Genomic DNA, 25,659 nt, shown 5'->3' with positions numbered 1-25,659 from the left:
TGCCGCCTGATGTCATTAGGCGCGCCGGCCGCGTCATTCTCGGCGCGACGCCCCCGCGGCCGAGAATTACGGAGCGCCGCTCCTAGCCCCGCCGGGAGTGGAGAATAGGGGGCGAGGAGCGGCCTCCGAGGCCGTCGTGAAACTCGGCCAAGTTCACGACGGCCCTCCCGATTTTTCCCGGGAGCAGAGAATTCCGCCCTTTATCTCCCATTTAAATAATAACACTAACAGGGGCATACTCCACTAAATAAATAACGCTGGATTTACAGGGTGTAATATCACTGTTTACGGGAAGTAAGACTCAATTACAGAGTATAATTCCCCTATTTAAATACAGACACTCGTGTATAACACCCCTGTGCATATAATATTAAATTATACTATTGTGTAACACTGTGTAACTTCTCATTTAAATACGAACAGTGTATCATAAGATCTAACCCTTGTATTTAAATAAGCTCCCTATTTATATAATAGCACTTAATATAATTCCCGTTACATATGAACATATGAATTAGGAGTAGGCCATTCTGCCCCTCGATCCTGCTCTGCTATTCAGTAAGATCAAGTAAATCAGATTGGCCTCAACTCCCCACCGCAGCCTACCCCCGATGACCTTGACTCCTTTGTCAGTCAAGAATCTATCTGCTTCTGCCTTAAAAATATTCATTAAATCCAATGTATCCACCATCTCAGCAACCACTTTGATTCAGACCCGAGGATAAAGCCCATCAGGATCTGGCAACTTGTCAGCTTTTAGTTCTAATAACTTTCTCAATATTCTTTCTCTGGTGATTATCTAACTTTTATGGAACTCGCTTCCTTCCACCTTCTGATTCACAATTATTTTTGGGTTGTTCTTTGTGTCCTCTACCGTGAAGACAGATGCAAAATATCTGTTCAATGGATTTGCCATTTCCTCATTTCTCATCATTAATTCCCCAGACTCACTATATAGGACCAACACTCACTTTAATTACTAATTTCCTTTTTAAATGCTTGGAGGAACTTTTAGTATCTGTTTTCATATTTCTGGTTACTTTTCCTCTCAGAGTTGAATTTCTCCCTCTTTATTAAACTTTTATTCATTCTTTGCTATTCTTTGGGCGCGATTCTCCGCTCCCAAGGCCGGGTGGAGAATCAGGGGAGGGCCGCTCTGGCACCCCACGCGATTCTCCGACCCCCCAAAATGGCTGCCACTGACATCACCACCAGCGCATGCGCGAACCGGCGAAGGCCTTTCGGCTAGCCCCGGCGCCGGGCGTCAAAGACCTTGGGGGCCAGTTTTAGCGCCGGTCAGCGCGGGCCTAGCCCCTCAATGTGAGGGCTTGGCCCCTAAAGGTGCATAGAATTCCGCACCTTTGGGGAGTCCCGACGCCGGAGTGGTTGGCGCCACTCCACTGCGCCGGGACCCCCCCGCCCAGCCGGGTAGGGGAGAATCCCGCCTATGATCACGGCTATCTAAGGGTGCCTTCACTATAATGTCACTAATTAACTCTGTCTCATTGCACAATAAATTGCACAGTGTATAGTCTGCACTCTGATTGGTGCCAAAACATGCTGCTCTAAGAAACTGTCCCAAAAACACAATGAACTTGTCATGCAGGCATGGTGGTTAGCACTGTTGCATCACCACACCAGGGACCCGAGTTCAATTCCGGCCTTGGGTGACTGTGTGGACTTTGCACGTTCCCCGTGTCTGCGTGGGATTTCCTCCCACAATACAAAGGTGTGCAGGTTAGGTGGATTAGTCATGTTATATTTCCCCTGAGTGTCCAGGTTATGTGGGGTTGCGGGGATGGTGTCACGGGGATAGGGCAAGGGAGTGGACCTGGAAAGAGTGCTCTTTCAGAGGGTCGGTACAGACTTGATGGGTCAAATTGCCTCCTTCTGCCCTGTAGGGATTCTATGATTCCACCTTTGCTAATCTGGGCGGGGATTCTCCCCTACCTGGCGGGGCGGGGGGTCCCGGCGTGCTGGAGTGGCGTGAACCACTCCAGCGTCGGGCCGCCCCAAAGGTGCGGACGTCTCCGCACATTTAGGGGCCAAGCCCTCGCATTGAGGGGCTAGGCCCGCGCCGGAATGGTTCCAACTCCGCCGGCCGGCGGGAAAGGCCTTTGGTGCCACGCAAGCCAGGGCTGAAAGGAATTTGCAGGCCGGCGTAAGTCCGTGCATGCGCCGGAGCGTCAGCGGCTGCTGACATCATCCCGGCACATGCGCAGGGGAGGGGTCCCTTCTGCCTCCGCCATGGTGAAGACCATGGCGAAGGTGGAAGAAAAAGCGTGCCCACACGGCACAGGCCCGCCGGTGGGGCCTCGATCGGGGGCCAGGCCACCGTGGGGGCACCTCCCTGGATTAGATCGCCCCCCCCAGGACCACGGCGCCCGCACGAGCCGCCAAGCCCACCGGTCAGGTAGGTGGTTTAGTCCAAGCCGGCGGGAGAGGCCTGTCAGCGGCGGGACATCGGCCATCGCGGGCCAGAGAATTGCCACGGGAGGCCCACCGACTGGCGTGGGGGGCCTGCCGACTGGCGTGGCGCGATTCCCGCCCTCACCGAATCCCAGGGGGCAGAGAATTCGGAACACGGCGGGGGCGGCATTGACGCCGGCCCCGGGCGATTCTCCGACCCCCCCGCCATTTGCGCCACCGATTCTCTGGCCCGGGTGGGCCGAGCGGCCGCTCCGACACGACAGAGTCACGCCGGTGCCGTTCACCCCTGGTCGCTGCCGGCAGGAACTCTGCGGGAACGCTCAGGGGGCAGCCTGTGGAGGGGGGGGGGGGGGGGCGCCCTCACCAGGGGGGCCTCCGATGGTGTCTGGCCCGTGATCGGGGCCCACCGATCGGCAGGCCGGCCTCTCTGTCGGTGGGCCTCATTTCCTCCACCAGCAATGTTATATCCCTGCACCATTTGTGTGCGGGGTGGCCTGGGGGAGGATGCCCAACTGCGCATGTGTGGGACCCAAGGCGCCGGGTCCCCGACGCCGCGCCGAGGCCCGGCCCCCGCAAATCGCGCCACGCCCCTGCCAGCCCCACGGAGGCCCCAGAATGGGGTCTGGGAACACTCCGGTTTTTACTCCGGCGTTGGCACTTAGACTCCCGTTGGGAGAATCCCGCCAGGATCTTTCCAAACTTGATATTTTGTCCCACTGTTTAGTTGCATGACAGGGTATAATTCCTTTATATAATAACAGGAATGCAATAGTCCAATAAATAACAACGCTATGTTGCAGGATATAACTGCTCTGTTCAAATGATAACACTATATCACAGGGCATAAGGTCCCTATTTCGTGCTAACCACTGTGCTACCGTGGGACTGGCCCTCGCATCTCAGTGGTACATGGAGCAGCTGGTGGACTTCTTAGATAATAGCACAATCGCAGTGTATAACCACATATTATAGCGGATAATTCCTTGCAATAAATAATAACACTGCATGACAGCAGTATAAGCCACCATGGCAGCCTTTGACCCAGAAGTGGTAACAGTAGGAAAAATTCAGAAGTGCTTGGGGAATTAAAAAATGCTTGAAGTGGACTTTGAAGAGCTTGGATTACTTGTAAAGGGATCAATTGTAATTTCTGGTGAATAAGAAATACTGGTCCACGTGATCTGTGACTCCATGATCTGGAAGCAGTACCAACTGGAAGGGAGTTAAAATACAGAAGCTGTGTATTGTCCATCTCCAATCTCGAGAAGGGGGCGATGAGCCTTGCAGTCCATGTAGCATTGGTGGTCCATCCAGCTTCATTTGCTTTTGACTTTTCTGTAGGGTTCATTGCTTGATACAGCTGAGTGACCTGCTAGGCCATTTCAGAGGGCACATTGTTGTGGGTCTGGAGTCACGTGTTGGTCAATCCGGGTAACGATGGCAGATTTATTTCTGTGGTAGTGTGCCTCTTTAAGGGGGTAAGTCCTTGGAGGGTCATGTGATCTATTCGGCCAAGGGAGGCTGGAGTAATGAACCCTGGGGGCGGAGCCTGGTTTTCCCAGTTAGTTAGGAGTTTGGAGTCTTGGAACATGGTAGCTTTTATCTCATGCTCTGTATATAGTTTCTTACTTTAATAAACCATTCATTTGATAATCTACCCATCTGATGGGCGCCCCTATGTCAGGATATTATACCTTCCCTAAAGATATTTGTGAACCAGCTGGGTTTTTAAAAAAATACAACATTCCAGCTCTTAGAAAATTATTGAACATACGTAATAGGAGCAGGAATAGACCAAAATGTTTTTTTTTTCGACAATGGTTTCATGGTCACCATTACTGAGACTATCTTTTTCAAATTGCAAATTTTGTTAATTGAATTTAAATCTTGCCAGCCGCTGTGGTGTGATTTGAAGCCATAACCTGAGCTTATGTTTTTGATTTTAGAATACGAGAATTAATCCCAGTATTGGAGGGTGTAAAGAGGAACCTTTAACACCGACCAAACCCGAGACCTCTGGAACTGCATTGGTCCTGTCTCAAAATGGCTGGGATCAGATTTCAGCACAGACCAGGCAGTACAGCACAAGTATACATTGCCTTTGCTAACTGAGACATTAAGAGACAGATCATTTGAAAAAGAAAATTTCAAAATACGTGAGGCTTGCAGCATCTCAGGCTCCAATTAAGATTGATTGCCAAATTAGCCCAAGGGAGGTATAAGGTTTACCAGTTGGGATGTTACTGTTACCGTCTGCAGTACAAATCGATTCTCGTGGTTGAATTTTATACTTCAAAAAGAAATAAAGCAGGGTCAATAGCCAGTCTTTGCTCTCTTCCCCCAAAAAGGCAGGTCTGAGAGCAGTGGGCCCAAACACAGTCCACCTTCCTTTGGTAACCAGGCCCATATGAAGCAAGGCAAGGTAACTTAAAATACCTTGCACAATGGGGTCAGGGGAATGAGTACAGATGGAGCGGAGACATTTATGGGCAGTAAGAGAGATGGGCCAGAACCGCATATCGGCAATTCCACCAAGCTCTCTTTGCTTCCCACAGCAACAAAAACTTGCATTTAAATAGTGCCTTTAGTGTAATAAAGCATAGCCAAGCATTCATAGGTTAATTATGAATCAAAATTTGACACGGAGCCCAGTAAGGCAATATGAGGACTAATGATTAACCTAATCAAAGAAGTAGATTTCAAGAAATGCCTTCCAGGAGCAGGGAGGTCACAAGGCACTCCTCCAGATTTAGCCTCTTGAGCTTCCCCAATTTTCATCCCTCCATCAAAAGCAGCCACGGTCCCAAACTCTGGAATTCCCTCCCTATTGCTGATCTGGTAATGCCATTGAATGTCAAGGTGAGATGGTTAGATTTTCTCTTGTAGGAGATGATCATTGTCTGCCTATTTGTGTGGCGTGAATGTAACTTGCCACTTGTCAGCCCAAGCCTGGATACTGTCCAGGTTTTGCTGCATTTGCACACGGACTGCTTCATTATATGAGTATTCACAAATGGTGTTGAACATTGTGCAGTCTTCAGCGAGCATCCCCACTTCTGACCTTATGATGGAAGGGAGGACATTGATGAAGAGGCTGAAGATGGTTGGGCCTAGGGCACTACCCTGAGGAATTCCTGCAGTGGTGTCCTGGAGCTGAGGTGATGACCTCCAACCACCACAACAATCTTCCTTTATGCCAGGTATGACTCCCAACAATTTTTCCCCTGCTTCCCTTTTTTTTTTAAACACACCTTTTATTAACACATTTATGGTTTTATAACAACAAAAGATACAAATATAAATGTAAGCATAATTCAGTACATAACACACCCCTCCATCTCCCACTTTTCCCGCCTAAGCTAGACAAAAATAGCCTAACTTCCACTACCGCCCCCCCCTTACTCCCTAACCCCCTCTCCCCTTTATTAAATCTGCTCACAGTTTAGTTTTCCCCAAAGAAGTCGATAAAAGGCTGCCACCTCCGAACGAACCTTAACATTTATCCTCTCGGGGCGAACTGAATCTTCTCAAGCCTGAGAAACCCAGCCATGTCGCTAACCCATACCACTGATTTTGGGGGTTTCGAGTTCTTCCACGCTAGTAAGATCCGTCTCCAGGCTACCAAGGAGGCAAAGGCCAAAACATCAGCCTCCCTCGCCCCCTGGACACTCGGGTCTTCCGACACTCCAATAAAACGCCACCTCTGGACTTGGCGCCACCGTCATTTTTAGCACCGTGGACATGACTTCCGCAAATCCCTGCCAGAATTCCCTGAGCTACGGACATGCCCAAAACATATGGACATGATTTGTGGGCCCAGCTGCAGACCTCACACGCCTGTCCTCCACCACCAAAAACCTGCTCATCCGGGCCACTGTCATGTGTGCCCAGTGAACCACCTTGACCTGTATCAGGCTGAGGCTGGCACATGATGAGGTCGCGTTGACACTGCTCAGGGCATCCTCCAACAGGCCCGCCTCAAACTCCTTTCCCAAATCATCTTCCCAGCTTTAGCTCACCTATTTGGGTTTTATCCCACTCCATAAGTTCTTTAGAGAGTTCCGATACCTTCCCCTCCCCCACCCCCAATTTCTTTTTTTTTAATAAACATTTTATTGAGGTATTTTTTGGTATCATAACAACAACACAATAAACAATGTACATGAAACTATAAACATAGTGCAAAAGCTTGCTCCCTCCCTTACGAACGGTTGCCACCTCCAGGCGAACCCTAGCAGTGACCCTCTCAAGGGAAACTTGATTTTCTCCAAACAGAGAAAGCTAGCCATGTCCGATAGCCAGGTCTCCGACTTCATGGGCTTTGAGTCCCTCCAAGCTAATAGCATCCATATCCGGGCAACCAGGGAAGCAAAGACCCGAACGTCTGCCTCTTTCTCCTCCTGGATTCCCGGGTCTTCCGACACCCTGAAAATCACCACCTCTGGACTCGGTGCCATCCTTGTTTTTAATACCGTGGACTTGACATCTGCAAACCCCCTGCCAGAATCCCCTCAGCTTCGGACATGTCCAGAACGTGTGGGCATGGTTCGCTGGTCCTCCCGCACATTTTGCACATCTGTCTTCCATTCCAAAGAATCTGCTCATCCGGGCCACTGTCATGTGAGCCCGGTGGACGACTTTAAATTGTATCAGGCTGAGCCTGGCACATGTTGCGGATGCATTGACTCTACTCAACGCGTCCGCCCATAGACCATTCTCTATCTCTCCTCCCAGCTCCTCCTCCCACTTGCGCTTCAGCTCCTTGGTCTGCATCTCCTCTGACCCCATAAGTTCCTTGTAAATGTCCGAGACGTTCCCTTCTCCTACACGCCCTTTGGAAACAACCCTGTCCTGAATCCCCCTGAGCGGTAGGAGCAGGAAGGTTGACACGTGTTTACGTAGGAAGTCCCGCACCTCCAGAAACCGGAATATGTTTCCCCTCGCCAATCCAAACTTCTCCTCCAGCGCCCTCATACTCGGAAAGCTCCCATCTATAAACATATCCCCCATCCCCTCAATCCCTTCTCTCCGCCATATCCGGAACCCCCCCATCCATACTTCCCAGGGCAAACCGGTGATTATTACAGATTGGGGACCAGACCGATGCTCCGTCTGCTCCCACATGTCTCCTCCATTGCCTCCAAATTCTCAAGGCTGGTGGAGTACCTGCCATCTCATTTACTTAAGATTGAGAACTGGATGCCAATAAAATTGTTGTGGACTGATCGGTTTTCTGTTGTAGGATGATGTTAGTGGGGACTTAGTTGAAACTTGTAAAATCTATTTCACATGGGAGCCTTGGGCCAGAAGGAGTAGAGAGCTTTCCTTGTCACAGGCTGAGCTGAATTTAAGCTGCAGCCAAATCTAGTATTAATATCCTTCACTGGGAGCACAAAATTGGAAGGTAATCAGCCTTAGGCCATCAACAACCCCATCATCACTACATCTGTGACACAGCAGCTGAGAGTCTGCATCCCCTTCCTTTTATGGTCGATTTTCAGCTTTGCTTATTTATTTTTAACAGACGACTGAGCACCATCAGGGTCACCATTAAAATGCTACTCTGCAAATAATGGGATATGTCATGCATTTTAATCAAGTTCCTCACTTAAAGCTGTATCATTGCCTGAACTTTTTTGTTGCCGAGCTTTAAGGCAGCACTTCTAGGTGCTTGAAACGACCGTCTCAATCAAGCAAAACGTCATTGTGTGACATCTTTGTTGTAAAAAAGAACCGAGGGTTATGTCCTTTCAGAACGTGGAAGAAAACAAGTGGCACTGAGGCAGACAGACCAGGAAAGGCCGATCGTCTGTGTCTGCTAACTTAACTGACGGAAATGGTGCAGCAAGGTAGCAAGTTGACAGACTGGTTTCCTCCGCATGTTCCCGTTTCCTCCCATAGTTCAAAGATGTGCAGGTTACGTTCATTGGCCATGATAAATTGCCCTTAGTGTCCAAACGTGGACGTGCGGTTACTGGGTACGGGGTTAGGGTGGAAGCATGGACTTAAGTAGGGTGCTCTTTCCAAGGGCCGGTGCAGACTCGATGGGCTGAATGGCCTCCTTCTGCACTGTAAATTCTATGATTTGTAGACCACAGGGAACCTCAGCAGCTGCTGCCTCTCCCCCTCTTCTCCCCGCCCCAGCACCCTGTGACACAGCTTCATAAAGCAGAGCTGCCTGAGCCACTTACCTCAGTGTAACTTTGTGGGAGGAGCTGCCCTGCATCCTGATATCGCCTAGTAGATTCAGATAATGTGTGGAGCCTATCAAATGGCTTCAGAAGGAGTCACATCAGTTCACAACCTTTCGAAGGCTGGGAATGACTGTGATTACGAGGGTACAGGACGGCAGCACAGCGGTTAGCACTGCTACCTCACAGCGCCAGGGACTGAGGATTGATTCTGGGTGACTGTGTGGAATTCGTACATTCTCACCGTGTGTGTGAGTTCCTTCCGGGTGCTCCAGTTTCCTCTCACAGTCCAAAGATGAACTGATTAGGTGGATTGGCCATGCTAAATTGTCCCTGTTGTGTTATGCTGCTTCGGATAACACAGGCAGCTACTTGATGCAGTCTTAACTAAAGGATGCTTCAGACTCTGAAATGAGTTCAACGTGTTTATTGAACTATTAACACAGTTCTCAAATGGGTTTGACTCTCTGCTAATCTAACTGTAGTAACTCAGTCTAACTGTACCAGCTTGCTCTAAGCCACGTGCTGGGGTGTGATGCTGCTGATCAACCCTATGTAACGTTCTAGATATCTGTCTGTGGAAAGAGGCAGGGTGTGAGTGCCTCATCCCTTTTATAGTGTTTATGTCATGCCCCCTTGTGGTGATGCCACCTCTGAGTGTCCTGACTGCCCATTGGTTGTGCCCTATTCTGAGTGTTCATTGGTTGCATGTTTGGATATCATGACATCTCCCCTTTTTTTAATAGATGTATATACATGTGAATGTCTGTCTAATGTGACTGACTGAGGAATACAGAACAGAACAAACAAAACAAATGCTCATAAGTCCAGTCTCTGAGGCTTGCGTATGATCCTTGTCGACCGCCGGAGAGGTGGTGGAGGGGATGACGGTGTCTTGACAGGTGAATAGGAGGCACGACTGGTGGCCTCGTGGTTCGAGGTGTCTGGAGGTGGCAATTCGACATGTGGAAATGGAGGGGAAAGTGGTTGTGGCAAGCAACGTTTCGAAGTGCCCTTCGATTTCTTCGCACAATGGAGCCATCAGCCTTGCATATGACATAGGATCTGGGGGCGGCCTGTCCAACAACAACAGCCGGAGCAGACCACCCACCATCTGGCATCTCGATCCTGACCATGCCTGCCGGGGATTACATATCCAGATCGGTGGCATGTGCGTCATAGCTCTGCTTCTGGCTATCGCGAAGCTGCTGCATCTTCTGCAGCACCAGGAGGTGATCAAGGCTGGGCAGGTGTATGGCTGGAAGCGTTGTCCGCAGGTCCCTGTTCATCAGCAGTTGAGCTGGCGACATGCCAGTGGACAAGGGAGTCGCCCTGTAGGCAAGTAGTGGAAGGTGTATGTCGGAAGCAGAGTCCAAGGCTTTGCGGGTGAGCTGCTTAACGATGTGCATCCCTTTTTCGACTTTGCCATTGGACTGCGGATAGTGCGGACTTGAGGTGACATGCCTGAAATTGTAGCTCTTGCCAAACATGGACCATTCTCAATTGTGGAAGCACGGGCCATTGTCGCTCATGACTGTGTTCGGGACGCCATGCCGTGAGAATGTCTCTTTACACGCTTTGATGATGGTCCGTGATGGTTCAGCACCTCACGATAGATCGAAAAGTAATCGATGATTAAGATATAGTCGTGACCATTCGCGTGGAATAGGTCAACGCCAACCTTGGACCACGGAGAGGTCTCTAGGTTTTGTGGTTGGAGCGTCTCCTTGTTCTGCGCTGGTTGGAACCTCTGACGGGATTCGCAGTTCAGGACCATGTCCGTGATGTCCTGGTTGATGCTGGGCCAGTAGACAGCTTGCCGGGCCCTGCGTCTGCACTTTTCTATGCCCAGGTGTCCCTCATGATCTGCCGCAGCACCATGCTCTGGAGACGTAGCGGGATGACTATCCTGCCCAGCTTGAGCAGGATGCCGTCGATCAGCATCAGGTTGTGCTTGACGTTGTAGTATTGAGGGCATTGCCCTTTCTGCCAGCCATTGCTGAGGTTGTGGATGACTCGCTGCAACAGGGGGTCTTTGGTCGTCTTTTCTCGGATGAGAACGATCTTCTCATCTGTTGCCGGGAGAGTGCTTGCACATCGTTGTACCTGCAGTTCATTGTGCTGGATGATCTCCAGTGGTTCACTGGGTGAGTTGACGGACCGGGACAATGCATCGGCGATGTTGAGCTCCTTGCCAGTTGTGTCCACCAAATTGAAATCATACCTCTGGAGTTTGAGCAGAATTCTCTGCAAATGAGGCGTCATGTCGTTCAGGTCCTTTTGGATGATGTGGACCAGAGGCCTATGATCTGTCTCAACAGTAAATGTTGGCAAGCCCTAGACATAATCATGAAATTTGAGGATGCCGGTGAGAAGACCTAAACACTCCTTCTCAATCTGCGCATATCTGGGCCGGGATTCTCCCCTACCCTGCGGGGCGGGGGTCCCAGCGTGTTGGAGTGGCGTGAACCACTCCGGCGTCGGGCCGCCCCAAAGGTACGGACGTCTCCACACCTTTAGGGGCCAAGCCCTAACATTGAGGGGCTAGGCCCTCGCCAGAGTGGTTGGCGCTCCACCGGCTAGCGTGGAAGGCCTTTGGTGCCACGCCAGCTGGGGCCGAAGGGACTTCGCCGGCCGGCGGACGTCCGCGCATGCGCCGGAGCGTCAGCGGCTGCTGACGTCATCCCCGTGCTTGCGCAGGGGAGGGGGTCACTTTCGCCTCTGCCATGGTGAAGACCATGGCGAAGGCGGAAGGAAAAGAGTGCCCCTACGGCACAGGCCCGCCGGCCGATCGGTGGTTCCCGATCGCGGGCCAGACTACCGTGTGGGCACCCCCCCAGGGTCAGATCGCCCCGCACCCCCCCAGGATCCCGGAGCCCGCCCGCGCCGCCTGCTCCCAGTCAGGTAGGTGGTTTAATCCACGCCGGCAGGAGAAGCATTACAGCGGCGGGAATTCGGCCCATTGCGGGCCGGAGAATCACCGGGGGGGGGGGCAAGCCGACCGGCGCGAAACGATTCCTGCCCCCGCCGAATCTCCGGTGACATTCGGGACACGGCGGGGGTGGGATTGACGCCGGCCCCCGGCGATTCTCTGACCCGGCGGGGGGTCAGAGAATCCCGCCCCTAGTCTCAGTGGCTGTCATTGCCTGTGATGCGTATGCTCCTGCTACCCAGGATGACGTGTCTTCTCTTTGAAGCAACACAGCCCCAATGCCATCCTGACTCGCATCTGTGGATATCTTGGTTTCTCGGTCTGGGTCAAAGAATGCAAGGACGGGTGCAGTGATGTGCTTGGCTTTCTGTTCGTTTCCAGCCACTCTGTTCGGTGTTCCGCCGTCCACTCAAAGGGGGTTGATTTTTTCACCAGGTTGTGTGTCGTCAAATTCGGGATGAACTTGCCAAGGAAATTGACCATTCCCAGGAAGCGCAGTACTGCCTTCTTGTCCTCGGCTGGACACCTGCAGATGGCAGGACCCCCAGTGCCTTGATTGCGTTTCCATTGTAGTCCAGGAGTTTGCAGGCAGCTGGAAGGATTGTAGGAGGCATCTTGATTCTCTTGAAGTCCACCTGCAAAATCAGGTTGACGGAGGCACCTGTGTCCAGTTTGAACTGGATGGGGCAGTGGTTGACCTTCACCATTCGTAATTCGTCTTTGGAATCCACGGCCAGGATTGATTGGACTTGCGATGTGTCTGGCGTGGCGTATTCGCACTTCGTAATAATGTCCACTCGGTAAGTGTTGTCCAGGTATTCATCATCTGGATCTGTCGCACTGCCTGGATCAGAGTCATGCATTCGGTGTTGCACATTTCTGATGCGCCGCTGTCAGAATTGGGAGCGCTGGCTCCTGACTGGTGGTGTAGATCTGCACAGGGCTGCAGAGTGGTTTGGTTTCCCACAGTTTAAACAGCGTTTGCCTCGTGCAGGGCAGTTTTAAAAAAAATGGGCGGTGCCGCAGTTCGCACACGTCATGACGCTCAGTGCGTCATTGCGCATGTTCGGTTGCAGTTCTCAGACATCAGCACCTGCGCAGTGTGGTTTTCGGCTGCTTCGTGTTCCCGATCGCATTGCGCATGCGTCGAGCCCCGGGAAGAGAACGCAAAATGGCCGCTTTCGTCAATGTGGAGTCACTGCATCCGGGAGATGGCCTGAACATTCTCCACCTGATGGGAAGCTTGTTTTTCACTTTTTGCCGTTTTGTACTGTGAATAGCGATTTTTAGCGTGCTTATGCACAGTACACGTTTCAATCGCACCTGGCAGGGTCATGTGCTTGATTTTCAACAATTGCTCGCAGAGGATCAGAGTGGACTCCATAAACGATTTGGTCTCTGATCATGGAGTTAGTGATGTCACCGAAGTTGCAGGATTGCGCTCGCAGTCTAAGGTTAGTTAGATAGGAGTTGAAGAATTCATTTTTACCTTGCATCCTCTGCTTGAAGATGTAGCGCTCGAAGATTTTGTTGGTGTCCACCTCGCAGTGGCTGTCGAATTTGTCCAGGATGGTTTGGTACTTTGTTTTGTCCTACCCTTCGGAAAGAAGATCTCTTTTGCATGGTCACCCGGAGTGGTGAGTCGAAGAGCTATCTTCCGAGCATCGGCCGCGCCATTGAGGTCGGGTGCTTCCATGTATAGTTGAAATTTCTGCTTGAATGATCGCCAGTTGGCACTAAGATTGCCGGTGGTCCTGAGCTGATGAGGAGCCTGAATCTTGTCCATTGTGCCTGTATTCAGTAGCTGGTTGTCACGGATCTTGCTGAGTTGAACTAAATAGATTGAAAAGTCACTCCTGGTATCATGTTGCGTTATGCTGCTTTGGATAACACAGGCTGCTACTTGATGCAGTCTTAACTAAAGGAGGCTCCAGACTCTTAAATGAGTTCAACGTGTTTATTGAACTATTAACACAGTTCTCAAATTAGTTTGAATCTCTGCTAATCTAACTGTAGTAACTCAGTCTAACTGTACCAGCTTGCTCGAAGCCACGTGCTGGGGTGTGATGCTGCTGATCAACCCTGTCTAACTCTCTAGATGTCTGTCTGTGGAAAGAGGCAGGGTGTGAGAGCCTCATCCCTTTTATAGTGTTTATGTCATGCCCCCTTGTGGTGATGCCACCTCTGAGTGTCCTGACTGCCCATTGGTTGTGTCCTATTCTGAGTGTTCATTGGTTGCATGTTTGCATATCATGACAGTTCCCAAGTATCGAAAGGTTAGGTGGGGTTATGGTCATCGGGCAGGGGATTGTGCCTAGCTAAGGTGCTCTTTCGTAGGTGTAATATCCCGCACGGAACCTACGGGTGCTAATGCTGGTCTTCCCTGTGCTCCTTGTGGAGTACGAGCTCCCAGGCTAGGGGCGGGGTATCTCAATTAACTCATGTCTACAACATTGGGCAGGAAGGCACTGACCTCAGAAGAAACCTGGTGGAGTAGTGTACATAATATGTGTAAATAAAGCTTTGTTTCTTATTTTACTTGGTGTGGACTCCCCGTGTCATTATTAAACTGGTGACGAGGAGTAAACAGGTTTGCTATCGATGCTGAGACCTACTCAGCTGAGCCACCTCCCTGATTTTCTGGACCCAGGTTTGGATTTTTTGTGGGCAGCACGGTAGCACAGTGGTTAGCACAGTTGCTTCACTGCTCCAAGGACCAGGTTCGATTCCCGGCTTGGGTCACTGTCTGTGCGGAGTCTGCACGTTCTCCCCGTGTGTGCGTGGGTTTCCTCCGGGTGCTCCGGTTTCCTCCCCCAGTCCAAAGATGTGCAGGTTAGGTGGATTGGCCATGATAAATTGCCCTTATTGTCCAAAAAGGTTAGGTGGGGATGCTGGGCAACGGGGATAGGGTGGAAGCGTGGGCTTCATTGGAGTGCTCTTTCCTCATGGCCGGTGCAGACTCGATGGGCCAAATGGCCTCCTTCTGCACTGTAAATTCTATGATTCACCATGCCTCTCTTTGGAAGGTTACAGGTATTTGATCCCTGTGTTGAAGACTGGAATCAATGCGCTGAATGAATGTATTATTTCTTTCAGGCCAACAATATTACGGAGAATGAGCACCAGGCGGTCATACTATTGATGGTCTACAGACCGCATATGTTCAGCGTGATGGGGAGTCTCAGTGCCCGGCGACAGCTCGTGTCACTTATGGCACAACATTTTAACCTAACTCTGTTGATAATCGTTCAAAGTTATCAGTTTAATACGGCAGAGAGGTCCTCCAGTGAATCAGTCACCAAGTTCATATGTCAGCCATGGAGGATAGCTGAGTTTTGAATGTAGAACTGCTTTGTTCGATATGTTCCGCGATCACTTGGTCTATGGTATTAAAAATATGGGGCAAAATTCTCCAACCCCCAGCAGGGTCGGAGAATCGCCTAGGGCTGCCGAAAATCCCGTCCCCGCCGTGGCAGAGATTCTCCGCCACCCGGGAAGTGGCGGTGGCGGGAATCTCGCCACTCCGATCGGCGAGGCCCCTGCGGCGATTCTCCGGCCCGCGATGGGCCGAAGTCCCGCCGCTGAGAGGCCTCTCCCGCCGCCGAGGTTTGAACTACTCTGGTGGCGGCGGGATCGGCGGCGCGACCGGGCCCCCGGGGTCCTGGGGGGGGGGGGGGGGGGGGGGGGGGGGCGATTGGACCCGGGGGGGTGCGACCACGGTGGCCAGGCCCGCGATCGGCGCCCCCGATCAGGGAATGAGCCAGTGCCCTGGGGGCACTCTTTCTCCTCCGCTGCCACCACGGCCTCCGCCACGGCGGAAGCGGAAGAGAAACCCACCGCGCGCATGCGCCGGTGGTGACGTCAGCGGCAGCTGGCCGCTGACGTCACCGCCGGCGCACGCGCAAACCGGCGAAAGCCTTTCGACCAGCCCCGCTGCCGGGCGGCAGGCCTGAAAGGCCACTGGCGCCGGTTTTTGCGCCAGTCGCTCCGGCGCGGGGCTAGCCCCCAAAGGTGCGGAGAATACCGCACCTTTGGGGAGGCCTGACCCTGGAGTGGTTGGCGCCACCCCCCTACGCCGGGACCCCCCCGTCCTGCCGGGTAGGGGAGAATCCCACCCATAGAGACTAAAGCTTTTGGCCGAAGTCTCTCTAACTTTTCAGCAGGCACTAACTTTTCCCAGGAAAACGCGGAACATGGTGTCCAAGTGATACAGAAGATGCAGGTGAATGTTTTGGGGCCTCGCCCCTCATATGGTCCCCACGGCCCAGACTGATCGCCGCTGCCACTGTGAGCGAAGAGCTGTCTGCTGGGACGGGCGACGTCCCCGGACTCGGCTGAAGGTGATTCTGGTCCGTGTACGACATACCCGCAGGCAACAGGAGGGCCAGAGCTCCAGGTGCCACGGTCGAGATAGGCATCAGCCCCGGGATCGGGTGTGCATCTGGATGACCCAGAAGAGACAGATGGTGAGGCTGAGATGCAGCGGAACTGTTTGGCATTGCACCGTGTGGCCCCCATTCGTTTCCCGATATAAGTGAATGGTCATATGCTACAAATAGAGCTGGGTACAGAAGCAGCCGTTCCAGAGGTGGCGCAGAGCAATTTTGCAAGGAGTGGCTGAAATGCAGCTCGTTTGGCCACTAATATAGGGGAATAACTAAATATTGTGGGGTCCACCCTCACTCCTGTGGTTTATGGGCACCAGTCCTTCGTCTTCCCTTCATTGTTGTGGAGGGAAACAGCCCCAGCCTGTTGGGCTATGATTGGCTACACCCAGCTGCAGTTGGATTGGCAGCATATCCTCCAAGTGGGGCTGGCGGTTTGTGTACGGCACTGAAAGAATTCCTGGAGGTTTTCCAGCCTGATTTGGAACTATTAAAGAAGCCATGACCAAACTCCAGGTGGACTTGGAAGTCCAGTCCTGATATTCTCATGGCTGCCCGGTTCCCTACGCTCAGACAGAACTTCGACGTTTGGAAAGTTTGGGCATCATTCGGCCTGTGCGCTTTGCTGATTGGGGTGGCACTGGTGGTGCCCATAATGAAGCGGAAACTATAAATCGGCACCGAACACGGCTTCGAGATTGGACCGTTACCATTTACCTTGCATCGATCATTTGTATCAAAATTGTAACGATTGTCCGCCATGACGTTCCTGCTGCAGATGATATTCACCAGTGTGGCATACTCCGACTGATCCGGCGAATCATCTCCATGATGAATTGCCGGAGCCAAAGGGATCCCAACGTCGTCCGTCTGCTCCTCCTTTCTGCCTCAATGCTCATCGAGGGGGGTCTTCGGACTTTATGGGGGCGCAGGGACGAATGTAATATCCCGCATGGAACCTATGGGGTGGGAATGCTAGTCTTCCCCATGCTCCTTGTGGAGTACGAGCTCCCCCGCTAGGGGTGGGGATCTCAATTAACCCATGTATACAAGGTTGGCCAGTAAGGCTCTGGGCTCAGCAGGATTCCGGTAGGGATATACCGGGTAGTATACATATTGTTTGTGTAAATAAGTGTTTCTTATTTTACTTGGTGTGGACTCCCCGTGTCCTCATGAAAGGAGGGCTGGTGCAGACCCGAGGGGCTACAAGGCCTCCTTCTGCACTGTAGCGATTCTATGATTCTATCTCCTTTTCCAGAGTGACTGTGATATTGATCATCCACTTTGTTGAGTTGATCACGCTTCAAATTTGTAGGCATCAGCTTGGGCAAAGGAGACTTTCATATCTCAAAGACTATTTCTGTACTTCGAGTTCAGCTTGCCAGTTTTCTGTAAAAATTACTACGTACACATGCTTGTTGTTTGGAATGGTTTAGCTAAACATAAGGACTTCAGTTTTACAAGGGGGTAAAGATGCAATGTTCAATCTTCTGTGTTTCATTATGTGAGTCTGTTTACAATTGGTACTCACGCTGTTGTTATGCAGCCACGCTTTATAAAAATGTCTTTATGAATTTACTGACTGGAAACCACAAATTTAGTTTTTAAAAAGCCCTTTTTCAGTGACTTAAAATCACATTCAAAGATGGCTAAACATTCCAAAACCATTGAAATGGAGACAACCAGTCTGCAAAGCATCACCAGAAGCAATTGCCTTGAACTTGGAATATAGTGTTCAATTCTGGTTGCCACACTACCAGAAAGTAGTAGGCTTTGGAGAGGGTACAGAAAAGATTTACCAGGATGTTGCCTAGTATGGAGGACATTCGCTATGAGGAGGGATTGGAGAAACTTGGTTTGGTCTCACTGGAACGACGGAGGTTGAGGGGTGACCTGAGAGAAGTCTACAAGATTATGAGGGGCATGGACAGAGTGGATAGTCAGAAGCTTTTTCCCAGGATGGAAGAGTCAATTACTAGGCGGCAAAGTTTTAAGGAGATGTTTGAAGGAGATATATGAGGCAGGTTTTTTACAAAGAGGGTGGTGGGTGCCTGGAACTCATTGCCGGAGGAGGTAGTGGAAGCAGATACGATAGCGACATTTAAGGAGCGTCTTGACAAATATATGAATAGGATGGGAATAGAAGGAAATGGTAGCCGGAAGGATAGGGGGTTTTAGTTCCTTCGGGCAGCATGGTCAGTGCAGGCTTTGAGGGCTGAAGGGCCTGTTCCTGTGCTGTAATTTTCTTTGTTCTTGAAGGAGTATGAATGGGAGCCATCTCCTATCCCATCAGCAAAGCACTGCAGGAGTCAGCTGGGTACTCAACTTGGTGGACACAAACCATTAAACATAGTCACTTGGACAATGGGACTCAGACTTTGAAAATAATGTGCTCAGATGTAATCTAATCATTTAAACCAGGCAACTGGAATCCACTAGCCAATATCATATTTGGGTCACTGGGTAGTTGGTGAGAGAGGATCGTGTGACAAGTCAGCTGACCCTTTAAGCATTTGTTTTCCCTGCAGATCAGAGGAGAAGTAAATGAGATGCCGAAGAAGAAACACCCGGAGTCGCCCTGTTCATCCAACTTGCACGTTTTGAGCCCCTATCTGCCGTTTCACTACCCATATGTCACAGATCTCATAATCTAATCAAGCAGAGTCAGTGTGGCTTCATGAAAGGAAAATCGTGTCTAGTTTATTAAGAGTTTTTCGAGAAAGTCGCAATGAGAGTAGCCAGTAGATGTGTTATTTTTGAACTTCCAGAAGGTGTTCAGCAAGGTACCTCACAAAAGGTTATGTCATAAGATAAGAAGCCAAGGTGTTGGAGATAGTATATTGGCATAGAAAATTGGCTAATGGGCAGGAAACAGCAATTGGGGATAAGGGATTCTTTTTCAGCTGCTGATCTATAGCCAGTGGCGTTTCATAGGGCTCAGTACTGGGCCGGCAACCGTTTACAATATATGTTAGTCACTTGGAGCAAGAAAACAAATGTACTGTAACCAAATTTGTAGACAACACAAAGTAGGTGGAAAGGCAAGTTGCGAGAGGGATACAAACAGTTTGCCAAGAAATATTGATAGGTTAAGTGAGCAAAAAGTTGGCAAATAAATATAATGTGGGAAAATGTGAAATTGTTCATTTTGGAAGGAAGAACAAAAAAACAGTATTACTTAAATGGAAAAAACTGCAGGAGGCTGCAACACAAAGGACCTTGGGCCTACTTGCGCATGAAACACGGAAAGCTAGCACACGGGGCAGCTGGTAATCAGGAAGGCTAATGGGATCTTGGCCCTTATTTCAAGGGGGTTGGAGTGTAAGAGTAGGGAAGTCTTGCTGCAACTGTACATGGTACTGGTGAGACCATATCAGGGTATGATGAGCAGTTTTGGTCCCCTTATTTAAGGAAAGATATTTCATTGGTAGTTCAGAGAAAGCTCACTGGGATGATCCTCAGTATGGAGGGATTGTCTTGCGACCAAGGGTGAAACAGGTTGGGACTCTGCTCATTGGAATTTAGGAGAATGAACGATGATCTCATTGAAACATGTAGGATCCTTAAGGAACTCGATAGCGTAAATTCTAGAGGATATTTCCCCTCTTGGGAGACTCTAGGACCAGGCGGCGAATAAAGGAGTGACAATTTAAGACTGAGATGAAGAGGAATTTCTTCTTTCAGAAGGTTGAGAGAGCCTTTGGAACTCATTGCCACAGATAGCTGTGGGGACAGAGTCCTTGTGTATATTTTAGGCTGAGATAGATTCTTGATCAGTAACTGAATCAAGGGTTTCAGGAAAGCGCAGGGAAGTGAATGTGAGGAATATCAGATCAGCCATGATCCTATTGAATGGCGGAGGAGACTCGAGGGGCTGAATGGCCTACTCCTGTTCCTATTTCTTATGGTCAGATAGAGGGTAAAGAATCAAACCCAGCAGCTGCTATCTCTAGGGCGTGCGTGCGAGAGGGAGGATGCTCGCGTGTTTTTACTCGACTGGGTTAAGTACAATGTACATTATTCTCTTTCTTTTTAAAAACTCAAGGAACCCTGTCTGTGTGTGCGTCTTTTACTGTCACAGCAGGTAAACAATTAAACACTCATTGAATTGGCAAACACACACCCTTTTAAAAAACCTGTTGTGGCTAAACACAGAGTTGGAAAAGAGGAAGCCAGCCCACCTCTCCTCACCTGGCTGTAGATTTAAAGAAAAACAAACAAAGATGTAGAAAAAGCTGGAAACCTGAGCAGGCGCGTGGAGTAGACATTTTAAAGAACTGGGAATAAAACATGTTGCGCGCAGAAACTAGTGCCAGAGATAAAACATACAACAGGAAATGACAGATTGCTGAAGTGACCCTGAAGTTCTCCCCCAACATACCTCCTGATGTGAGGGTCAGGGTTTTGGGGATGGGGCAGGGGAGGGGGGAATACGCCCCAATATAGGCTGGAGACTTAGGACCAGTGCATTATAGCGTCAGCCTTCTCCTAGTCTAAATATACAATATATAAATTACAAAGTGATTCTTTCATCCTTCACAAACAACAGTGATTTAGTTTTCCTCTCAATAATTACCATCTTTTGTGCACACAGTGTATTCCCATTCTGTGACCTCACATCCCACTTGTGCTCTACTCATTGCAGTCATTCATTTTTTTCATTCATTTGTACCCAGCACCAAGAGAGTGGCCACAATCCACACCCAGCAACCAGGACATCAAAGGACCCGATCTCGGCCTGGGGGGAAGAATTCAGCTGTCAGTTCTCTTTGCACCTCATCTAACTGGGGCATGGGTGCAGTTCCTCGACTCGGCGTCGAGATGTCACCAGCATACATCACATAGATTCTTTAACTGAGTGTCACTGTGACAACCAGCGATGGACTAGGCAATGTTCAGGCGATATGTGGCATTCAGGGGGAACTCTGTCAAGAAGCTGTTGTAAATGCTCATGGATGAAGATATTCTAAATATTACTGTGAAATAATTGTGCTACCTTTAACCACCAAAGGTTTAAGCTGACCTTTTTGAAGAGCCGTATCACATCTTCACTGATCTGCATCAGTCGGACAATGACGTTGTTCGTGTAGATGTCATTGAGGGTGGCATGGTCCTTGCTCTCTCGACGTGTCTGGTTGAGGACAAGGTACCAACAGTTCACTGGAGAGAGGAGATGCTGTTCTTTCCTAGGAGTTAAGAGGATATTTGTAAAGAGACAGTTTCACTCAACACTCCACACAGCAGTTCAGAAAGCCTTCCCTTTCCCCTGTAAGCCAATGCCATGCAAAGCAGCTATTTAAGTACAGCATCCTTGGAAGACTGGACGCCAACCTCCCGCCAACCAAAAAACGAATCATTCTCATGCTCAACACAGGTAAGGAGCAGTATGCCAAGATCCACAGAGGCTGAATACAATGCATTAAAATAACCCCCATCCAACTGACTAGCTTACTGATCAGTACCTGATCATTGATATTCTTTTCTACTTTCTTCATTGTTATTGATTGTCCTATTTTCTAGACTTTCATCTACTTACCTATCTACCTCTATCTATCTTTCCCAGCGCTATCTAATAGGTAGATAAAGATAGGCTGAGATAAACAGATCGCTCAGTGTGACCTGCCTGAAATGGGTGTTAGTGAAAATGGATTCGAGCAACATTCAGAGACCCATTACCTGTAGGAGAGACAGGAACACACTAGCTGAGATAGGCACAGTCAAGAGGATCATTCTGGTAAAAGTTTGGTGGCTGCAGTGCACATTTGATCACCAGTGTTCAAACGGATTGCATCTTAAACTTAATTTACCCATTACCAGCTAAGTACATACGAACATATGAAATAGGAGCAGGAGTAGGCCACTCGGCCACTCGAGCCTGCTCCACCATTTAATAAGATCATGGCTAATTTGATACACTTCACTCAACATTCCCACCAACCTTGGATAACCTTTCACCCCCTTGTTAATCAAGTTTTGGCTTGCCTTAAAAATATTCAAAACCTCTGCTTCCACTGCCTTTGGAGGAAGAGAGCTCCAAAATGTCATGTCCTTCAGAGAGAAATTATTTCTCCTCATCTCTGTCATATATGAATGACCCATTATTTTTAAAGTGTCCCCCTAGTTCTCCCACAAAAGGAAACACCCCCTCCACAGCCACCCTGTCAATACCCCTCAGGATGTAAAGGTTTTGATTAAGTTGCTCTTCAAAACTCTAGTGGATTGAAACCTATCCTCTCCCACCTTTCCTCGTAAGACAACCCGCCCATTCCTGGTATTAGTCTAGTAAACCTTCTCAGAACTACTTCTAATGCATGTTTCCTTATATAAGGAGACCACTACTGTGCACAATACTCCAGATGTGGTCTCACTAGAGCCCTGTACAACTGAAGCATAACCTCCCTACTTCTGTACTGCATTCCCCTCACAATAAATTATAACATTCTATTCGCTTTCCTAATTACTTCCTGTTCCTGTATACTAGCCTTTCGCGATTCATGCAATAGGACAGCCAGATCCATTGAATTTCAGGGACTGGATTCTCCGCACCCTACGCCGAAATCGCGTTCGGCGATGGGGCGGAGAAACCGTTTTCGCGCACGAAATCGGGATCGGTGCCAGTCTTGCGATTCCCCGCCCCCCTGAAATGTGTACGCCGAATATCCACTACCGCAGGCCATTGCATGAGGCTCGCCCCGCGGTTTTCCATCCCCCCACCAGCCGAATTCCCGACGGCGTGGTTCTAACATGGTCCTGCCATTCGGGAACCTCGCGTGACAGCTGTAGACTCAGTCCAGGGCCGCCACAGTTGAGGGAGGGACGAGCGGGGGGGAGGGGGGTTATTCGAGACTGGGGGCTATGTGTGCAGGCTGTATGGCCGATGAGGGGGCACTATTTCCGCGGTCCAGGTCCGTGGTCTGAGTCCACCATGGAGCATGGCTCGGCTGCTGGAGGCCGCCGCTGTGCGCATGTGCGGCCTCTGACCCGGAAGTGCGGGGGCCCGTATCGGCAGCTAGAGCTGCGAGCTCCATGACAGCTGCCTGCTAGGCTGAGAGAATCTGTGGACTTTTGATGCCAGTTTTCCTGGCGCAAAAGATTGCAGTTTTCATGACGGCGTGGGAACATAGTCCCAATAATGGAGAATCCAGCCCCAGAGCTCTACAATCTCTAACCATTTCGATAATAAGCTGCTCTTTTAATTTCTTCCTGCCAAAATTAACAATTTCACATTTGCTCATGTTACACTGTGTTTGCCAGATCTTTGCCCATTCACAATTTATGTCGCTTTGTCGCCTCCTTACATCCTCCTCTCAATTTACTTTCTAACTTATCTTTGTGCCATCAACAAATTTAGCAACCATCCCTTCCGTCCCTTCTTCCAAATCATTTGTATAAATTGTAGTAAGTGCACAGGAGAAAGCCATTGGAACCTGCCTGGGATGCACATGACTCAGACTGCAGGAAACTGCACGAATCTGAGATATGAGGTGAGGAATGTCGATGCTTTGAAATGCAGCACTTCCCACTTCAAGCACCCAGTGTCAACATCCATTTCAGCTAGGTCAGGTACAGTACAGAGTTAGGTACAGAGTAAAGTTCCCTTTACTTTAAAATTTTTTTTAGAGTACCCAATTAATTTTTTCCAATTAAGGGGCAATTTAGCGTGGCGAATCCATCTGCCCTGCACATCTTTGGGCTGTGGGGGCGAAACACACGCAAACACGGGGAGAATGTGCAAAATCCACACAGACCGTGACCCAGAGCCGGGATCGAACTTGGGACCTCGGCGCCGTGAGGCAGCAGTGCTAACCACTGCGCCACCATGCTGTTCCCTCTACACTGCCCCATCAAACATTCCCAGGACAGATACTACATGGGGTTAGATACTGAGTAAAGTTCCCTTTACACTATCCCCATCAAATACTCCCAGGACAGGTACAGCTTGTTCACAGTGAAGTGAACATACATCAGTGCACATATGATTGGATTCACTTAATTTGGTCAATGCAATTTACTGACGTTTATCAATACAAAGAATGGATGTGCTCAGCTTCTCATAACTTTACTTGACTTATTCCTAGATTTTTAATTTCTTTTAAAACGCTTGACTGACCAACTCTCTGTTTGATCTTCTCTTTTTCACAGTCAGACAGACAACAGTGACAAGGCCAAACACAAGATGCTGGAAATGCTCAGCAGGCCAGGCAGCTCCGTGGAGAGAGAAACCGAATCAACATTTCGGATTGACAATGATCCTACATTCCCCCCTCCCCGCACAACCCCGGATTGCCTGATGCCAGCTCAGATATCACAACAATGGAAATTTCCTCTTGCCCTTCCCTTGCAGTCGTAGTCAAGTTTGGCTCCATGATAAGGTTAATCAAAATGACCTCAAGCAGGAAGTTACCCCCTCTAATAAATATACCATTTGTAAGTCAAACCCTCAGAATTCATTGCATCCCATCCAATCAGATAATCACAGATTGAGTGACAGCTTTGTGGAACATATCTGTCCAATCTGTCAGTGTGACCTTCAGGTCACCTGCCAGGTTAATTCTCCCTTCCATTGCAATCTCGCCATGCTCCACCTCCTCCCCTGTTCCAAGGGAGCTCAATGGAATCTTGAGACACAGCACCACACCTTCTAATTCGGAACTCTACAGCCTTACAGATATAACCATTTCAAATCACCACCATTGTAGAGGAGACGGCATTGTGAGCAGCAAAAACTAAACTAAAAGAAATACAAGTAAATCACTTACACTTGGAAGAAGCTGAAAAGTGGGCGGGGTAGGTGTACGGGCAGGTTTTGCAACACCTGTACTTGCATGGAAGCCCCGCCTTCCTTAGCTTGGCCCTCGACTGAGGTGTGGTGATCCTCTGGTTAAATCACCACCAGTCAGCTCTGCCCCTCAAAAGGGGAAAGCAGCCTCTGGTCATCAGGGACTATGGTAACTTTCCTTTACTTTTTACTTGCGTGGCAGGGGGTTTGGGGTGATGGAAGAGTACACCAGGGTGTTGAGGAGGAGTGGTCCATTCAGAATGTTGAAAGGGGAAGAATATTTGGCAGTGCCATCACACTGAACATGGTAGAAATAGCACAGGATGATTTGATTTGATTTATTATTGTCACATGTATTAGTGTACAGTGAAAAGTATAGGTTCTTGCATGCTGTACAAACCATGCATACCGTACATAGGGAAAGAAGGAGAGACTGCAGAATAAAAAGTTACAGTTATAGCAAGGTGTAGAGAAAAGATCAACTTAATATGAGGTAGGTCCATTCAAAAGTCTGATGGCATCAGGGAGGAAGCTGTTCTTGAGTCGGTTGGTACGTGACCTCAAACTTTGGTATCTTTTCCCTGACGGAAGAAGGTAGAAGAGAGTATGTCCGGATGCGTGGGGTCCTTAATTATGCTGGCTGCCTTTCTGAGGCAGTGGGAATTATAGATTGAGTCAATGGATGGGAGGCTGGTTTGCGTGATGGACTAGGCTACATTCACGACCTTTTGTAGTTTCCTGCAGTCTTGGGCAGAGCAGGCTCCATACCAAGCTGTGATACAACCAGAAAGAACGCTTTCTATGGTGCATCTGTAGAAGTTGGTGAGAGTCGTAGCTGACATGCCAAATTTCCTTAGTCTTCTGAGAAAGTAGAGTTGTTGGTGGGCTTTCTTAACTATAGTGTCGGCATGGGGGGACTAGGACAGGTTGTTGGTGATCTGT

The 25,659-nt window shown here is 49.5% G+C and overlaps 1 protein-coding gene across 3 annotated transcripts in view; it reads right to left on the bottom strand.

Moving 5' to 3' along the window:
• The window catches only part of srgap3 (SLIT-ROBO Rho GTPase activating protein 3), a 301,988-nt gene that overhangs the window by 156,171 nt on the left and 120,158 nt on the right, over positions 1-25,659 (bottom strand). For all 3 annotated transcript variants that reach the window (XM_038810792.1, XM_038810793.1, XM_038810794.1), the window contains exon 3: positions 20,962-21,124. In XM_038810792.1, the coding sequence (XP_038666720.1) occupies positions 20,962-21,124 (163 nt within the window). The remainder of the gene's footprint in view (positions 1-20,961; positions 21,125-25,659) is intronic.

This window comes from Scyliorhinus canicula, chromosome 11 (genome assembly GCF_902713615.1).
Source record: "Scyliorhinus canicula chromosome 11, sScyCan1.1, whole genome shotgun sequence".
NCBI classification, from domain to species: Eukaryota; Metazoa; Chordata; class Chondrichthyes; order Carcharhiniformes; family Scyliorhinidae; genus Scyliorhinus; species Scyliorhinus canicula.
Note: the sequence above shows the minus strand (reverse complement) of the source record. Positions and strands in the feature narration are given on the sequence as shown.